General features: G+C 41.5%; 1 protein-coding gene across 1 annotated transcript; it reads left to right on the top strand.

Moving 5' to 3' along the window:
- The first annotated feature begins 2179 nt into the window (after nucleotides 1-2179).
- On the top strand, nucleotides 2180-18231 carry LOC105860255 (adhesion G protein-coupled receptor F4). The gene is made up of 9 exons (XM_012744805.2): nucleotides 2180-2266; nucleotides 3122-3176; nucleotides 5677-5828; nucleotides 8085-8336; nucleotides 9448-10827; nucleotides 12858-12899; nucleotides 13692-13751; nucleotides 14804-14860; nucleotides 17443-18231. The coding sequence occupies exons 1-8, from the start codon at nucleotides 2180-2182 to the stop codon at nucleotides 14849-14851; spliced, it is 2076 nt and encodes a 691-aa protein (XP_012600259.2). The 3' UTR covers nucleotides 14852-14860; nucleotides 17443-18231.
- Nucleotides 18232-20001: the final 1770 nt, after the last annotated feature.

The following is a 20001-nucleotide window of genomic DNA, read 5'->3' as shown; positions in this document are numbered from 1 at the left end:
CATTCTGCCATGTTCCTTTCCCCCTGCTCAGACTTGCTCTACAAGAAGGTATTGTAAATCAGATTACCTACCTCCTGTTCATTGGTTAGAAACTGTAACTCAGGATTTGGAAGTATTCCTGTAAGTGCCTGTGGCTTGTCATCTCGGCTGAAGGCTCACTGGACTTACGAAAGTCCATCTTATGCTTGATTCCATCCAGGAAGGGTCTGATGCCAGATCAGTGAGTTTTGTCTGCTCCATGGACACAGACTGCCTTGTGAGCCTAGATAGATTAGAGATAGTTAATCTCAACTAGAGCATAAGGGAATTTATGTTTGCTGAGGGCTTAGTCTCTGCCTGGCCTTGTTCACTAGGTGCAATAAGCAGGTGATCTCTCTTCTCACCATTGGGTTGACTTGTCTGTGTTTCCCACTAAGCATCCTCTATGGAAAAAGTATCTTTTATGTCTGTCCCCCAGAATCTTGTATAGTTTCTGGCAAATAAGAGAAACTTGATAAATGTTGGTTGATAGAATGAATGTTCATCTACATTATGTGAAATGTAGATGCAAAAATAGGCTCAGTAAGGGTAAAATAGTTCATGAACAGTAGAGATAAGATTAGAATCTAGCTCTTGCTAGCTCTAAAATCCTTGATATGTTCATTTTGCTGTATTTGCACATCCAAGAAAACCATTCTAAAGAACTTTGTTACCAATAAGGCGTCTGAATTTCTTCCATCCTATATGAAAGTGCAATGCTTATAATCATGATGATGTTGATAAATCTCAACTATTATAATGATACTTTCTTGGAGATTTGGCTTTGAAAGGTATCAAGAAAAAGGCAAGAAACAAAGATATGGTAAAAGAACAGAGAATTATCTTCCTGTGCTTCTAGTTTCTTTGTACAGTAGTTCATCCATCTATAAGAGGGAGTATTGGTGCTTGTTCCATTATTGTTCCAACAATATAGACAATTGTGAACATTAATTTCACTTTAAATTACTTGCCTCCATGTGCCTAGGAGATGGTATGCTATAGGACGGCTGTTCTTAGCTGGGGGAGATTTTCTCTTCTAGGGCACATTTGGCAATGGCTGGAGACATTTTTGGCTGCCACAGCTAGGGAGTGGGGTTGCTACTGGCATCTATTGGGTAGAGGCCAGGGGTGCTGCTAAATATCCTACAATTCATACCACAGTCCCCAACAACAAAGAATTATCCAGCCCCAAATGTCAATAGCACCATCAGTGAGAGACCCTGCTACCAACATGTATACCACGTAGTACTACTCAGCTTTAATAAATAATGGTGATATAGCACCTCTTGTATTTTCCTGGATAGAGCTGGAACCCATTCTACTAAGTGAAGAATCTCAAGAATGGAAAACGAGCACCACATGTACTCACCAGCAAACTGATCAACACCTAAGTGGACATATAGGAATAACAATTATCGGGTGTTGGGCAGGTGGGGGGGGAGGAGGGGGGAGGGGCTGGGTATATACAAACACAATGAGCGAGATGTTGGGGGGATGGTCATGCTTGAAGCTCTGACTCAAGGGGGGAAGGGGAGTATCGGCAATATATGTAACCTTAACACTTTTACCCCCATAATATGCTAAAATAAAATAAAAATAATAAAAAAAAGAATGGCTCTCTAGCTGGCCCATCTGGGTTGAACTCTCAGCTCCACCACTTTATATCTGAGTGACCTTGGGCTCATAGCTGCTCAACTCTTCATGCCTCAGTTTGCCCATTGATAAATTGAAGCTAGTCATGGTATCTTGCATCATAGGATTAAATGACTTTATGAAAAGAAAGTGCTTAGAACAGTTATTGGCAAGTAGAAGTTCTTGATAAATGTTACTATCAAAGAAACTTGTGGATTAGATACTAAGGAATGATGCTCTGGTGAAGATACATCTTTCTTCGTATTTCCATCATTCTTGTCTTCTGCTATAGAAAGGTCAACAGTAAAGAGAAATTATTTGCTTTTTTCACATTTTAGCTGACTTGAAAAACAGATATTGGTGTCCTTGCCTGGGACAGGTTGATCTGGTGTGACTATCTTAGAGTACCCAGTGGGTTTGCTAAGTGGCTGGTTAGCCTGCTAAGTCCTGTGTTATTTGCATGAAGTTATCACCTTCAGTTGGATCCACCCTCTTTCTCTATTGCAGGTGAAGATCCTAATGTGTGAAAATGAAGTCCCAGGCATCCATGATTTGCTGTTTAATGTTATTTCTGGCTACAGACTCTTCCCACTATAGATCCAAGATTCACATAAAAGTAAGTTTGATCTATTCCTCTGTGGTCCCAAGAGAAACTCCTCAGTTCCCCCAGTTGGTTAGATATCTTATAAATTTTCAAGTACTTACGACTTTGCTCTTGCTGATAGTACCTTTCTAAAGAAGAAAACAAAGGAAATTTGAGAGGTGGCAGGGACTTTCCTTGGGAGAACAGTACAGTAGAATAATCACTTTGCAAGCCACAGAGAATGTAGACAGGCAGCTGTTGAGAGAAGAAAGTAGTACGAGCCTGGCACTTGAACAATTTAGGTTCAGATCTTAACTTTACTTCTCACCAGTTGCACAAGTTGTCTCACTTTTCTGAGTCTTACTTTCCTAATATATAACATGATATGTTTTTAAAAGATAATATTTACAGTCTTTTATAGGTATAAAAAGACTTGTGATTCTACTGCTACGACCTAGTGATTATTCTTGGTATCTGCTCATTTCTTCCTTCTGAGGCTATGTAGTATCAGGTGGAACACATTAGCTCCATTTCATCCTTACAGTTAATACAGTCAGAGAAGAGCTCGGTGGTATACTTGTCATCCCTGTGTTCTCCTTGGATACTTAAACTTCCCAAAGATGTACCAAATCCAACTCCACTTTCAGAGCCCGAGCGGCCACCATCCTTTGATAAAGGTTCTATCTTTTATCAAAGGGCAGCATAGTCTCTGTGCTCTCATTCATGTTTTCTTCAACAAGTTCCTGCAATACCAGCACACGGATCTGCTGCAGTTTTCTTCCTAGCCCTGAACACATGTTCTCTTCCTAGTCACATGGAACCTGTAAGGTGAGATAAAGGAGGAGAGTCCCACAGTAAAGAGGACCTTTGGGAATTTATGTTTTTCAGGTTGGAGATAAATTTCAAAATTCTGAAGGGAAACCCAAGACTGGAAGGATACAAGGTATGTGGCGACAAAACGGTCTTCATCCATTTGGAGACAGGGCAGAGTAAAGGAAGGGCATTGATGTTGCAAGCATGTCCCCAGATCACAGGTTTTCCAGCTGAATAACAAGCTCTAGGAAGTCCTCTATATTTACCAACAGTGATAGATTTTCTTACAAGTATCCCATCATCAAGGGAACAGTCAATGGAGCCAGTTGGCAAATATTCACATGTGCTTTAGAATGGTAGGCAAGTGTCCATTTTCAAGCTCAAAGTGGATATCTGTTTGAACTGATGAGCTAACAGGAGGCAGGAAAGGAAAGAGGACAAGAATCACTTATTCCTTTATTTAACGTATTTTTGGAGTGATTAAATTCATGCAACACTCTGGTGCTGAGAGGTCAAAGACAGCAATGTGGGCTGGGTGTCATGGTGGTGAGAGTGGTTGCTTTCGAGAAGTGAGAATTAAACTAAGAAGGTAATTAGTAGTAGTAATAATCATGTGGTTCTCACCCAAATAGTAGGGATAACTGGCTCCTGCACAGTCTGGCCAGGTATACCTTTGGTGGCCAATATATTTCTGTATAGAAGTTGAATTTAGAAGGGAAAGTGGAGAGAAAGGTAGCTAACATTTATTGGGCATTTACGACAACACATATCTAAGTGTTGTTGTACAAGGTGCTGTCTCATTCAATATTTGTAACAACACTATGGCATCACCTCCAAACTATATGGATGAAGAAATGGGGAACTACTCTGGTTCATTCACCTGTAAAAATTGATAGACTTGTAGATGTTAAGGAGAGATGCAAACCCCCTTGTTTCCTCTCCCAGTAAATGGCATCATCTACAGAGCTCTCCAAGCCATAAACATGGGTGTATTCCTTGACTCTCAGCCAACTGGGCACCTCATTGTATTGATTTCAACACCCTAATCACTCTCAGCATCTTCACCTACTTCTCATTCCTCTGCCCCTATCGTAAGGCAATTCTTCCTTAGAATAATTCAACGGCCTCATTTTTGAACTACCTTTCTCAAGTCAATCCACTCTCATCCATGGGCTAAATTTGGCTTGTCACTCGTTTTTGTAAATAAAGTTTTACTGAAACACAGCCATGCCCATTCATGTACATATTGTCTTTGGCTGCTTTCGTACTACAAAGGCAGAGTTGGGTAGTTGCGTCGGAGACCTATGTGGCCTGTAAAGCTGAAAATATTTACTCTCTGTCAAGGCTTGCCATATTTAGCAAATAGCAAACAATAATGTAGAAGGCCTAGCTAAATTTGAATTTCAGATAAACAATGAATAATATTGCATGAGTCATATGTAGACTAAAATATTATTTGTTGTTTATCTGGGCATTTACAGTCGACCCTTGTTATTTGCTGATTCTGACTTTGGGAATTTGCCCACTCATTGAAATTTATTGTAATCCCTAAATCGATACTCACAGTGCTTTTGTGGTCATTCACAGACATGCACGGAGCAGCAAAAAAATTAATTGCCTAATGTACATGTTCCCAGCTGAGGCGGGACAAGGTGATGTTCTGCTTTCTTGTTCCAGCTTTCACACTATACACAAGTGTCCTTTCCCAGTTTATGTAGTGCCACTTCTTTTCATTTATTTATTTTTTTTGCATTTTTTGGTGCTTTCTGTTGTTCTGATTTTGCTATTCAAAATGGCCCCAAACATAATGCTAAAGTGCTGTCCAGTGCTCCTAAGTCAAAGAAGGCTGTGATATTTTCTTTGGAGAAAATATGTGTTAGATGGGCTTAATTCAGCCATGAATTATAGTGCTATAGTCATGAGTCCAATGTTAATGAATCAACAATATATGATAAATAAGCTGTCTTTAAATATTAAAATAGAAACACCCTTAAAACAAGGCCACGTATTCATTAATTGGTGAAAATGTTGTGAGCAGAAGCTCACAGGAATCTAACTGTATATTACTATAGGAGCAATGGTTCAGTGTTGGCTAACTTGGTGTTCACGGTGAATTTATAGAACTTAACTCCTGTGAATAATGAGAATCGACTGTATCTGAAAATAAATTAACATTTAACTGGGCTTCTTGGATTTTATCTGGCAACTCCATTTATGTGGTCTTTATCCAGAAAAGTTTACTGACTCCTGCTCTATGCTATTGCCTATTTTCTTTCAAAAACAAATGCAATCATGTTTTCTGGTAATTCCCACATTAACGCAGCATTCAAGGCCCTTCATGACTTAAGCTCTGCTTTCCTTCCCACCCTTATCTCTTGCCACTCCCTGCCTCAGGCTGTCCGAACCAGCCTTTCTGAATGACCTGCAATTCCCCTTTCCGTGTGCTGTTCACTCTGCCTGGACAGCAATTTCAAGGTCCACCTGGCAGCTCTTACTCATTGCTGTGGACCCAGTTCAATGTCACTTCCTCCAGGAAGCAACCCGAAAGTCCCCAGAATGAATTAGATGCACATTTCAGAGTGTAGAAATACTAATCAGGCTTTTCCTGCTCTCTTGTTTATCCTTTACAGAAAAATGCCAGGGACCTTGCATCTCTTCTTCCCACTGCAGCCAACCCTGTGCTAAGCACTTTCGTGGAGAAATAGGATTTACATGTAACAAAAAACAGTGGCAAAAATCGACTGAAACGTGTACCAGCCTTTCTGTGGAAACACTCTTCAAGGTGATGCATTTGGAAATTATTGGCAACAGGAGCCACCCCCCCAGGAGGTAGCAGAGGCATTTTTAATGTGATCTGTTCAGCATGATAATAAGTTTTCTAACTTAGATTTAGGAAAATCTACAGAGCAGGTTAAATTTGTTTCTTGTCCTTTCTCCCTTACCCAAACTCTCAGGTACATTCCCCCCTCTCCCCACTCACTCTATTTCTCCCTCTAAAAATCTTTTCTCAAGGTTAAAAAAAGCCAGGTGTGGTGGCTCACGCCTGTAATCCTAGCACTCTGGGAGGCCGAGGCGGGCTGATTGCTTGAAGTCAGGAGTTTGAAACCAGCCTGAGCAATACTGAGACCTTGTCTCTACTATAAATAGAAAGAAATTAATTGGCCAACTAATATATATAGAAAAAATTAGCCAGACATGGTGGCACATGCCTATAGTCCCAGTTACTTGGGAGGCTGAGGCAGTAGGATTGCTTGAGCCCAGGAGTTTGAGGTTGCTGTGAGCTAGGCTGACGCCATGGCACTCACTCTAGCCTGGGCAACAAAGCGAGACCCTGTCTCAAAACAAAAGACGTTAAAAAAAAAAAAAAAAGATCTGAAACTCATTTACATCATGGTGTAAATGACTGCTTTAGCAGTTAAGTTTTATCTTTAAAGGTGGATTTATATGCACCTTGTGCTAATCGATTAATTAACTGAATGAGTCTAGAATCACGTTTATTTTGATATATCTTTCCAATACTTTCTACCACTTGACTAAAAGAAAAGGAGAGATGTATGATTGATCTAGAGTGAATAGAAATCGAACAAATACAACACATTCCACTTAAAATTGAAATCTCCTCTTTCATATCCTTCCACTTAGCAATCATTTCCTTCTATCTCCCCTCCACTCTCATTCAAGCATGTGGATCTCTACATTTCCTAAAATTTTGACGGTGATTTTACGAAGGGATTGCAGGTGCAATTGCTGTCATTTATGACAACTCCCAAATAAGTGACTGAGGCAAAGATCTCAATTCATGGAGGCTTATTAAGCCAAAGTTTGAGGATGCACCCAGGAAAAACACAAGACATAGGTGCATCTGTGACTGCTTTTTCTGAAGAGGGATCTGGGAACTCCGTATTTAAGGAGAGAGGGCATACAGAAAGAAAAAGGAGGAGAGGGGTGGGCAGTTAAGCAAGCAAATGGTTACATTCTTATAAGACTTTAGTTAGTGCTAAAGGAGACCTACATTTACATATGATAAGGTGAATGTTTGAAGAGAAAAAGAGAGTAAAGGAAGAATCAATTATGCGGATGTCCCTGGGTAGCTGGAAGAATGATTGATCTTGTCTTGTCTCTGTTCTGCACCTGGGAAGATAAACCTGCAATCAACATTACCTGTGTGGAATCTTTGTTGTAGGAGTTAGACTCAGCCTACAGAACCAAAGTTACAATTTGTATGTCCTTGTTTAATGGAGGCCAACAGAGAGCTTCCTTATGATTTGTGGGGGTAATTCTAATAAATGCTAATGCATGATGTTATTCTAGGAACAGCTATTCATTTGGAAGGGGGTGTTGCAGTGACTCGGCCTCCAGGCTTGATCTTCCCTTTGCATGGGAGTTTGGATTTTTTATTTTCCTTTACGCTTAGCATAGGTAATCAGGAAGAAGTCCTTGCAACTATGGAGGCATTCAAAAGTGAATTAAAAGAAATGAATTATTGCTTTGCCTTATTCAAAGTCACATTCTGGCAAGGGCAGTGTACGTAACCTTAACATTTGTACCCCCATAATATGCTGAAATAAAGAATTTAAAAATAAAAAGTCACATTCTGAGGGATTGTAGGTAAAAGCACCAGGAAGTGAGCAAATAATCTCTCCTGATTAGTAAATGCAGCTTTTTGAAATTGCAATTCCTTAGCATTCTCTGTTTGATCTGCCAACCTCCCAAATCCACCCTCCCCTGAAATTCCATGTAGCTGGCTCTTCGTTCCCTACATTTCTGTAGAAAATTGTTGCTGTAATACTTGAGTTAAAATCACTGTCCTAATAGAAAATTCCACCAGAAAAGGTGAATATCCTGATCTTTGTGGGAATTTTGGTGGAATCCCTGCCCATTTGTGACCACAACTTATCCTCCCCATTGAAACCACTTTTTTAGGACCACTTGCTTCTCCATTTGTTCCCCATGTGGATTGTTTGTGCCTTTAGTTCCTTTTAGTCTGATGCATGGTAGGTACCTAATCGTTTTGAATTAAACTTATTTTTTCTAACAGGACTCAAATGGTGCATCTCGCCTTTCCTTAGCATCAACATGGATACCTCTGCACCTTCTTGACTTTCGATCTCCAGATCCCATTAAGAGCGTAGCTCAAGGAATCCGCAAACACTGCCCCATTGATTACGCCTGCATAATTGATGTTGTGAAATCATCAGAAGCCACATCTGGAAATATTGCATTTATAGTGCAGTTATTAAAGAATATCTCTACAGACTTGTCTGATAATGTTACCCAACAAAAAATGAAGGTATCCTTCGTTAATTTTGTTAAAAACTGAAAATGTTTTATCTCAAAATCTTGCATTCAGGATAATAACTATAATACAACTACAGCAACCATAACAACAACAGCAGGCATTTCGCTTCAATTTTGGATATCGATTCATTCCAGTGTATAGACATTTTCAAGAAGTTAGAATATTTTTTTTTTTTTTTTGAGACAGAGTCTCGCTTTGTTGCCCAGGCTAGAATGAGTGCCGTGGCGTCAGCCTAGCTCACAGCACCCTCAAACTCCTGGGCTCAAGCAATCCTGCTACCTCAGCCTCCCGAGTAGCTGGGACTACAGGCACACACCACCATGTCTGTAATTTTTTCTATATATATTTTTTCTATATAATTTTTTCTATATATATTAATTGGCCTCCTAGAGTGCTAGGATTACAGGCGTGAGCCACCGCACCTGGCCTAGAACATTTTTAATATATATTTTCTTACATACTTAATATTTTCAAGAAAACATCACATGGTGATGGCCATGAGCAAGACCGAGTCTGCAATAGTGTCACCAAAATCGCTTTCTATGGAACACAACAGTTGTGAAAAATGTTAATGGAGGTTCCATTTCTTAAAGGAAGATCTGTATAGGACAAGAGCTGTAGTAAGTTACAAAGTTAAGCCAGTTTCCTTATGGTGGACCTTCTCAGAGCCTTTAATGTCCTAATGAACTTTGGAACTCTTTAGAAGAGGAGGGGGGATATTGGGATATGGTATGCAGCCTTCCTCAAACTCAGATTGCCATGGAATCTACCCTCACTTCCCTCTGTCAAACAATCATTAATGTCGCATGGGAAACTTGAGCTAAACACATGGCCGTTTGGAGATGCTGCTTTGGGTCCAATAATAAAGCCAGTAAACCTTAGATGTGGTACTTTTTTTTTGTTTCTTTGCATTCTTCTGTTTTTCTTCCCTCCGTACAGCCTTAGCAATGTGGGATTCTATTACTAATACACAGGGAGTTTGAAGAGAAATCTGTCAAATAAGATCAGATGATTTGCTCTCCAGAAATTTCAGATTTTAGCAATTGACTTTATACACCAAGGTGTACACGCTCAGGATAACATCTGCTTTTCTCCATTGCAGAGCTATAGTGAAGTGGCCAACCACGTCCTGGGCCCAGCGGCCATCTCAAATTGGGCTTTCATCCCTGACAAAAATGCCAGCTCGGATTTGCTGCAGTCCGTGAATTTGTTTGCCAGGCAACTCCGCATTCACAATGAGTCTGAGAGCATCGTGGATGAACTATTCATCCAGACAAAAGGGTTTCAGCTCAACCACAATACCTCAGAGAAAAGTTTCAGTTTCTCCATGAGCATGAAGAATGCAACAGAAGGTATCTCAGGCGTGGTAGAAATTCCCAGGCAAGAGCTGCGGAAACTGTGGCCAAACGGGGCTCAAGCCGTTGGCATAGCTTTCCCAACCTTGGGGGCCATCCTGAAAGAGGCCCACTTGCACAACGCGAGTCTCCCCAGACCCATCAATGGTCTGGTGCTGTCAGTGGTTTTACCCGAAAGGTTGAAAGAAATCATACTCACCTTTGAAAAGATCAATAAATCCCGCAACGCCAGGGCCCAGTGTGTTGGCTGGCACTCCAGGAAGAGGAGATGGGATGAGAAAGCATGTGCCACAACGCTGGATGTTAAGAACAAAGTGAAATGCCACTGCAACTACACCAATGTGGTGATGTCTTTTTCTATTCTAATGTCCCCCAAATCTGTGACTGACAAAATCCTGGACTATGTCACCTGCATTGGGCTCAGCGTCTCCATCCTTAGCTTGGTTCTTTGCCTGCTTATTGAGGCCACCGTGTGGTCCCGGGTGGTCGTGACAGAGATATCATACATGCGTCACGTGTGCATCGTGAACATAGCGGTGTCCCTCCTGACCGCTAACGTGTGGTTCATCATAGGCTCTAACTTTAACGTAAAGGCTCAGGATTACAACTGGTGTGTCGCAGTGACATTTTTCAGCCACTTCTTTTACCTCTCTCTGTTTTTCTGGATGCTCTTCAAAGCACTGCTCATCATTTATGGCATACTGGTCATTTTCCATAGGATGATGAAGTCCCGAATGATGGCCATTGGCTTTGCCATTGGCTATGGGTGCCCGTTGGTCATTGCCGTCACCACAGTTGCAGTCACAGAGCCAGAGAAAGGCTACGTGAGACCTGACGCCTGTTGGCTTAACTGGGACAATACCAAAGCCCTTTTAGCTTTTACCGTCCCAGCCTTGGCCATTGTGGCTGTGAACCTCATTGTGGTTTTAGTTGTTGCTGTCAACACCCAGAGACCCTCCATTGGCAGCTCCAAGTCTCAGGATGTGGCCATTATTATGAGGATCAGCAAAAACGTGGCCATTCTCACCCCATTGCTGGGACTCACCTGGGGTTTTGGAGTAGCCACTCTCATCGAAGGCACCTCTTTGACGTTCCATATAATCTTTGCCGTGCTCAATGCTTTCCAGGTAAGTCCCCAAAGCGAGACTTTTCTGTGTTCTTATGGCTAGACAACAGAAAATGGCTATGATGTAAAACTATAGAACACACGATGTTCTTTCCATTTCCTTCCATATCTCAGGGATATTTGGCTGTGGCATCTCTTACCTTATTGATTATCAAGTGGGATTTAGCTGATCAGGCTGGTTGGGTGGGAATCTCCCTCCTTCTTTCTTCACTGATCTACTTGTATCCCTACTGAAGTTTCAATGTCAGAAGAAGTTAACTTTCACTTAAAGAGGACTGCTCTCTGGTCAGAGATGTGTGAAGCTATACTGACATGGCTCAAAACAAACATAATTTTTATCCTCTCTCCAGTGTTTCTGGAACTCAGTGAAATAACAGCAATTTCCCATAGTCTGAAGAGGTGGCCATTGCCATTCATCTTAGGTGTTAACCAGATAGGGGTTCTCACACCCCTTCCCTGCTATTCCCTGTGAAATAAATGTAAGTTGTTAGAAATAGATTTTGCCATATGTAACCCGATCTTGGGATTGTCATTTTTCTCTGGGCCTTAACATGCTCATCTGTAAAATAGAGACATGGATCTAGAATGATCTCTGTTGTCTTTTCCCACTGTAATGACTTGCCTTGGCAAGATTGTCCCTCTAAAGGTTGTTTTATTAGCTCGTGGCTACTAAGCTTGCACTTTTTGGAAACTATCATTAGCTTGATGACTTTCCATACCTATGAGCAATAGAAAAATTTAGTGAGTCCATATTCTTAATTATGCTTTTAACCAGGAGTTGGCAACTACGGCCTGCTGCCTGTTCTACTGGAACACAGCCATGCTCATTTGTTTACATTTTTCCTTTGACTGCTTTTGAGATACGATGGCAAATTTGAGTAGTTGCAATAGAGACTGTATGATCTGCAAAGCCAAAAATTTTTGCTGTTTGGTCCTTTGCAGAAAAAATTTTCCAAATATTGCTTTAAATAATATAAATATAACCACTTAATAAAGCAGCCAAGTATTCCTTTTAACATGCCACTATTAGTCTGTTAAAAAGCATGATGTAAAATATAAAATAGACTTTAAAGAAATGCTACCTCAGATCAATTAAATATATCTTCATAATTTTTTTTTATTTTTTTTTTTTTGAGACAGAGTCTCACTCTGTCACCCTGAGTAGAGTGCCATGGCGTCAGCCTAGCTCACAGCAACCTCAAACTCCTGGGCTCAAGCGATCCTTCTGCCTCAGCCTCCTGAGTAGCTGAGACTACAGGCATGCACCGCCATCCCAGGCTAATTTTTACATATATATATATTCTTAGTTGTCCAGCTAATTTCTTTCTATATATTTTTTTAGTATAGATGGGTTCTCGCTCTTGCTCAGGCTGGTCTTGAACTCCTGAGCTCAAACAATCTGCCCGCCTCAGCCTCAGCCAGTTTTTCCTGTAATTTACTTTAAAAATTTTTAGTCATCAGATTAATGTTTCTTCAACATAAAAATTATCCCTAGATAGTGAAGAGACCCTGGCCCCACAAGTCTCTGTAGCTTTCTTTTTCTTTTATACAAAAACTTCTTTCATCAGCTTACAGGTCATGGCTGTCTGTTTACTGACTTCTAATTCTAGCTTAAAGTAGACTAGTATATAAGTTTCATTCTCTTAAGACACCTTCCATGATTGTGATTTTGAATTAAAAGATTCCATGTCACATGTGTAACTGCCATTACGAGTCAGAACAGCTACCTCAATAGTTGAGAAGAAAGTAAAAGGATTTATTGAGGTTGAAAATTTTATCCTACAACTTTAGCCATTCAATAAATGTCAATAACCTTCATGCATACTTCCCTGAGGTTGATTTTCTTCCAAGGCTGGAGGTAGACTCAAAGGAAATACCATCGATGCATTTTTATCATTGCCAGTAGAAGTTCCTAATGTCCAATAACTGTTCTAGAAGGTATATCTTGAAGAGTTATATTAAAATAATAGCTGGGATATTGTTTGAAAAACTGTCCCTTGTGATTCTTGATTCTGTTGACTTTTGCCACAGGGGTTTTTCATCTTGCTGTTTGGAACCTTTTCAGATCACAAGGTAATTTGAATTTGTTTCCCTTATTTTAGATGGTTTCCATGTAGTTGAGGGAAGCAGGACGATGAAGCAGTTTTGATCAGACAGCATAGCCCAGGGGACCTGAGTTTGTGAGGATGGTTCAGGGTATCAGCTATGAAGAGGAAAGAAGAGAACTATGCTGTCTCATTTCTTGCTCTTTTTTTTTTTTTTTTTTGAGACAGTCTCACTCTGTTGTCCAGGCTAGAGTGAGTGCCGTGGCATCAGCCTAGCTCACAGCAACCTCAGACTCCTGGGCTCAAGCAATCCTACTGCCTTAGCCTCCCTAGTAGCTGGGACTACAGGCATGCGCCACCACGCCCGGCTTACTTTTTCTATATATACTAGTTGGCCAATTAATTTCTTTCTATTTATAGTAGAGATGGGGTCTCGCTCTTGCTCAGGCTGGTTTTGAACTCCTGACCTTGAGCAATCCACCCGCCTTGGCCTCCCAGAGTGCTAGGATTACAGGCGTGAGCCACCGCACCCGGCCTCATTTCTTGTTCTTTATCAAGTCAACAGGTGGCTATGGGCAAGCATTGCTGGTGAAAGGAATAGAAACCACTACTGCAATTTTAATCTTAATCCTAAATCTAGTTATAACCCCACCTCAGCTTTTACTCAAGTCGTATTCCTTGCCAGGCACTGTGCTAAGCCATTTGATGTTGCTTCTACCAGGGTTTCTGGTCTCAAAAATTCAGGACACAAATCTGAGCGTTGGTGGTTTTATTTCTTCTGACATCTGTGAGGGGTTTCTCACTGTCCTTATTTCTGTAGATAAGAGATGCTTTGAAGATGAGGATGTCTTCGCTAAAGGGGAAATCGAGGGCGGCAGAGGTAAGCCTCCCCCTCTTTGTCTCAACCCTGCGGGGTGGGGGGTGTCAATATCATCGGTTATGCAGAGACAAATATCGTATGCAGCTTAGTGCTCAGGATTTGTTAGCAAAGAGCATCAACAGAGCATACTTCATTCATTCACTTTTCCACTCAATAAATTTGGAGTATCCTGCTAAAATTGAAGGTCAGCTGAATATACCCTTCAAGAGAATTTTCCACATTGAATGTGTTTCAGCTAGACATTTGAACCCATCGAGAAGGGACCACATGAACCCAAGATCATAGATTCATAAAAGAGCTGGGAAATAAGAGATGAGTTAGAAATGAGATTCTAGTCTAACCCACTCATTTTACAGGTAAGGAAATCAAGGCCCGAATACCTACAGGATGTGCATAAGGTTACCCAGCTAATCAGGAGCAGAATCACAGCTAGGACCCACTGGCATCAGAATGTCTTTTCACTTTCCTTGTTCAGGACTCTCTCAAGTCAACCACACTCTTTTGGATTAGACTATCTAAGTACTTAGAGATCCTGAAGACTTTGAACCTGGCTGTCTTCTAAGGCACCAACTCAAATCGCCAACATTGCTGTGTGAATTAGAAGCTATTTGTTCAACCAACAGAGTCTCATTAAGAGATACTTCCTTAAAAAGAAACAAAAAAACTTTCTGGATACATTGAGGACTATCATTTATGGTTAGCCAGTATTGAGTGTGACTTCTAGTACCATAGTTTATCAAATCTAAGATAAGCATTTTCTTCACCTTTAAACATTTCTGAAATTGGAATGCATCTTACAGTCAATAGCATGTCATGGTTTAATTGGCACATTTTATTTTTCTATTTTTTAGCAGAACATAAAAATAATGATGTAGCTTACACTTTTAGATTCAGTGAAATACGATAATTAAATTCTGCGTGGCCGTGTCAACTTCTCTTCATGTCTTCATTTTTACATGTTTATCTCCAGGCAGACATAAATATAAATATATGTGCTTTTTGTCAGTATTATTACTCTTTATCACCACCGTTATTTTTTTTTTCTCATTTAGAATGCATCATTAAGCCCAACCAATGGGTCTAAATTAATGAACCGTTGAGGATGAAATGTGAGTATTAAAAACTCAAGGAGAAGCTTCATTTGCAAGTTGTACCGAGCCGTGCAACATTCCTTGTGAGCACACCGTTGCCTGCTACATGATGCTGGAAGGCGGTGGGAAAGGAAGAAGGGGACGTATCTTTCAAAGAATGGAAACTTCTTTATTGCTCAGCACATAAATGAAAATGCACACAATTTCTTGAAAACCTATGTCATCTCAGTTTATATGACCAAACCTTAAGCATGCTTTTATTTTTTGTCCCCACTGAGAGGATACTGTCATCACACCTGTAATGATACAGGATACACCCTTGCTGTCTACACTGCTCGCACACCTTAATTCCAGTCTGTCGGTGGTGAGTGGTGACACTTAGAATGGCCCCATTGTTGAGAAGGAAGACTTGACTGACTGAAATCACAAACCACCAGGCCTGACTCTTCCTAATGAAGTGGAGCCCGGGACCATTCCTAAGGAGGTGTGGGTGAGGCAGTGGCAAATTAGCTGCCTACTCACAGCCAATCCTTGAGACTTATTTCTACACAGGTGAAACCAGAGGGAAACAACTAGCAGGCAGCCAGGAAGGGGAGAATAAGTCACAGAATGGCAGCCAGGAGCTTGAGAGGAAATAGGGGAAGGTGGGCAGGGATGATCAGCTTTGGCAGTGGAGAGCTTAAAATGGCCTTTCTGCACAGATGGAGATGAGTCTCGGGCTTTTTTTTAAAATCACCAGTTGGCAGCAGCCACGTCCTTTTTTACATTCCTTCCATTTCTGGGCCATGGTCCATATATGGAGCAATGGGGCAAAGCAAGGGTTTGAATCTCATGGGACCGAAGACACTCTGAATTTGAAGAACCCTCAAGGGACTTCCGTGCTACAGATCCTACACACTGTGGGACAGTGGCATATGGCCCCAGGGACAGAGTAAAAGGGCTCTGTCATATACCTTGATTGGCATATGTGAAGTGCTGGGGAAACAGAGGAGAATCAAGGCACATTATCCTTAATTGAGTGTCCTCACATTTGGATTTTTATAGGACAACTTTAAAAAAAAGGTCAACTTCCCAACCTCTGCCCATTTCCTAGCCTGTAAAGTTCATCCATGGTGGAACACTCCTACATTTCTTTCATTTGTCACTAGTTGAGAATCACTCATTCACATGACCTATTAAAAACACAGCTGGCCATTCTATTAAGGTCCTAATTGGACACCCACCTGTTTTAAGTTTATCAGACTGTCCCAAATGGAGGAGGCCCTGCCTGGGGATCTTGTATCCAGCCATTCCAGAGAAGAAAAGTGAGGTAGTGGCTTTGTCTCCAGCTAGCAGGGTGCATTTGGTTGGCTGATGTGAAAGGTGGAGAAAACCAGTAGAAGTCAAGATCAGGGGCTACACTACTCACTAGAGTTGGCGAGGTACAAAGTCTCTGCTAGTATTAGAAGGAAGTCTAGGAAAGAAGCAGGAATGTACTGACGACACTCCCAATGAAGTCCTTGCCTCATAATTCTCTAACTAGCAATTTACTCTGTTTTTGAGGCATGAAGTAGGTGAGGAACCGAGGATTGCATTCTTTCGGCATGTTCTCCACAGGTGGCCCTGTGTCTACTGAATTTTCTCAGTCATCGGGGCCTGTGCTTTTCACATCTGTACAAAGTGGTCATCAGAGGGTTCTAGAACCACGGCTGGCATCATGGCAGACCAGGTTGGAGACCCAACGAGCTCTAGAGCACAGAGTAGGAAATCCACAGGAGGTGATCCTCCAAAGTCCAGGGTGGAGATCAGGCAGCACCTGGGGAGTCTCTAGGTAGAAAGCATGCTCCAGCACAGGGTTTAGGGCATGATTACAGCTCAGGTGCACTCGGGGTGTTTGGCACAAGGAGGCGCGCAGTCCAGGGCAGGGCTAACCCATGGGAAAAGGGTGGCAGTTCAGACTGGTAACCAGAATACAACATCGGAGGCTGACTGGCCTCAGGAGCTAGGAAGAATTCTGGTGGTGAGAAGGGGGACGGGAGATCAGACCTGGACGCCAGTGAGAATTGGGGCTCCCAGCGTGGGTGGAAGCTGCTCATATCCCAGTGGCCTCAGTTAGGATCGTTCCTAGAAACCGGATTCACACAGGTCTGTCCGGTGGGCCCCAGGGTCAAGGAAGGAGGACTGCAGAGGTATGAAAACCGGGAAGTTTTAGATTCTCATTGGGGAATCCCATCCTGGAAGGCAGGGGAGAGGGGTGATGGCATTCCGTGTGAGGCCACAGCTGCACAGCGCCCTCTGCTGTTCGCACGGAGGGCGAGCCTTTGGCACCACTCACAGGGAAGCTGTTTGCTTCCCTTTCTAGGGGCACCAGGAAGCCTGTTGGTTCCTCCAAAATATCTTCCATGTATTTGTTTATGCCTGAATTTCACTTAAAAGGATACAGAGTTCTTCATTCCGCAATGAAAAACGAGACTGACTGAGCACATACCTCCCAGGATGGTTTCAGATTTCAATGAGCTAACACATTCAATACCCCCAGGAGAATGCCTGGTTCAAATTCAGATGCCAATAAATGCGAGCTGTTCTTCTTACTATTACCTGTTTTTTAACCATTTGCCCAGGCTGCCCATTCCTCATGGACGTCGTGGGACTGAGAGGGGAGCTTCAAGAGAAGGAGGACGTGGAAGGCAGGCTGGAACCAGGAGGGATGCCAGTGCTTCTCTTTGGACGACTTTCTCTTCCTGCCAGGAGTGACTCTAAGCTTAGTGTGAAAACCTTTGCTGAGGAAAAACTGAGGATGACATTTGGTGACTGGGCTTTAAGGAGGCTGATCTACTACCGACCCTTTGATTTACCCATGACCTGCAAGAGGCTGGCTTCTCCAACCTTGGCAAAATTAAGAATCAACCTACGAGCTACTTCATGGCCTCCTTGGCTAGTGGGACCATGGGGCCTGCTCAATGTCGTCTGCTTTTCCTCCTGAGGCTGGCTCTGGGGCTCCTAGGTTCTGTCATCCATCACTCTGCCAAGATCCTGGGCACTTTGGGGGATGGGGTTAGACCCAATTTCAGGGGTAGGGCCAGGGGTGGGCCGGGGAGGATGGGGTGGCGAGAGGAACACTGAATCTACTTAGGAGACAGTGAAGTCATTGTAGGTAGGTTTTCTACAGAAAGGGAACAGAAGGAAAGCAAGAGAATTTTTTAATGTGCTGTTTATTTTTGTCTATTTTAGACCTCGAGTAAAATAATTTAGCTTCTAGGATTTTAGTTTCCTCATTTGTGAAACAGGAAAGACATTCTTGTAAGTATTAATATCTGTGTGTTTGTGTGTACCTGTGTGTGTGTGTGTTTGTGTGTGTGTGTGTATGTCTTTTTAAACCACTCGCTGTATATAGAGACGTTTCTGGTTGTTATATTAGAAATAAAAATGAACGTATTTACCTTTACCAGCTTTTGCATGTGTGAGTTCATTCAAGATGGACTTCTTCACTGATGCCACAGCATTCCTGGGTCTCAACCCTGTTATCAATCCACTTCAACTCATTGCCCAGACCTGCAGGAGGCCTGGGAATGCAATCCTGCCAGTTGCTCACAAGGTGGGAACCTGGAAATATTTGGCAAAGAGCTCTCCTGTCTTTCAGAGGCTTCCAGTGAAATTTCTATCACCAGTTTGGTTTTAAATAGCAGGGCATTCAGAAGGGCGGAAGACAGCCATGTGGGTGGAGGTAGAGCAGTTTGTTCAAATTGCAGGAGTCATTAAAGCCATTTACTAACTTCTTTTCACAAAACAAGCAAAAAACCCTAATGAGTACCTCTTTGCAGGGCTGTGGTCAAAACCTTTAGTATTGGTTTAGAAACAAGATGAGATTAGTTTCAAAACAAACAGTAGTTATTTAAAGCATGGACACTCTCAGTCAATTGGAAATTAGACTCCTCTCATAAAATTAAAATAAAATGTTCATGGGAGGGACGTGTATTTAACTTTCAGATTTATAAAATTTCCTGAGCATTAATTTTTGATCCACATTTCCTTCCCAACTCTTTCCACTATGAAAACAACTATTATATTTCTTTCCCCTCCCCCCCCCAGGTTTTGCAGGTTTTTAAGAATAATTTTTATGTCAAGCTATTAGGGGGTACAAGTGTTCTTGTTACATGGATGAATTATATAATGCTGAAGTTAGGGCTTTTAAGCATGCCTGTCACCAGAATAGTGTTCATTGTACCTGAAAGGTAAGTTTTTATTCCTCACCCCCTCCCACCCTTTTCCCTTGTTAGTTTCCAATGTCCTTTACACCACTTTATGGCCATATGTACTCTTCATTCAGTTTCCATTTATTAGTGAGAACATGTGGTGTTTATTTTTCCATTCCTGAAATACTTCACTTAGGATAATTGTCTCTAGTTCCAACCAAGTTGCTGTAAATGATATTATTTCATTCTTTTTTTTTATGTCTGAGCTGTACTCCATGGTGTGTGGAGTGCGCACACACACACACACACACACACACACACACACTCCTTCTTGTACAATATTTGCTTGGAATATCATCTATTTCCTATCATAATATGTCAAATTACACTTATTGATTTAAAATTTATCAAGCCTCTACAGTAGGCTTGTAATTGTGAGCAAAACCCAGTCCCTGTCTTTTCTTTAAGACACTTATAGTCTATTGAAGGAGAGAGACAATGAAACAGGAACTACTCAGAGTAGATAGGTGCAAAATATATAGACTAAATGATATCAGTTTATCCTCACAGGAACTCTATGTGGGAGACATTTTTATCTCCATTTTAGCAGAAGTGGAAAGTGAGGCTCATATAGGTGAAGTAGGTTGGTCTGGGTCACAGACAAGAGACAGAGTTAGGTTTAAAATCCAAGTCAGCTAAACGTTGCTGTGCTATTAATACTAAGCCTCACCTTTTGCTATGAGGGGTCCAAGTACAATTTGTCAATATACACAAAAAAAATCTGCTGAATTTTGATTGAAATTACGTTGAATTTATAGAGAATTAGTATCTTTGTGAGATTTTGTCTTCTAATTCATTTACATAGTTTATCCTTCCTTCTTAATCTTTTGGGCAATAGATCTTCAGATTCTCTACATGTTTTGTAGTTTTCTGTATGTCTTGCATCTTTTTCATTTTTAGATATTTGGTACTTTTTGATATTTTTGG

This window comes from Microcebus murinus, chromosome 5 (assembly GCF_040939455.1).
Source record: "Microcebus murinus isolate Inina chromosome 5, M.murinus_Inina_mat1.0, whole genome shotgun sequence".
Lineage (NCBI taxonomy): Eukaryota > Metazoa > Chordata > Mammalia > Primates > Cheirogaleidae > Microcebus > Microcebus murinus.
Note: the sequence above shows the minus strand (reverse complement) of the source record. Positions and strands in the feature narration are given on the sequence as shown.

Bases quoted from the DNA above. Each gene is read 5' to 3' on its own strand.
- LOC105860255 (XM_012744805.2), top strand. From the start codon at position 2,180: ATGAAGTCCCAGGCATCCATGATTTGCTGTTTAATGTTATTTCTGGCT. The intron at 10,828-12,857 runs GTAAGTCCCCAA...CTTTTGCCACAG, and splicing joins CCGTGCTCAATGCTTTCCAG to GGGTTTTTCATCTTGCTGTT. The intron at 13,752-14,803 runs GTAAGCCTCCCC...TTTCTCATTTAG, and splicing joins GGAAATCGAGGGCGGCAGAG to AATGCATCATTAAGCCCAAC.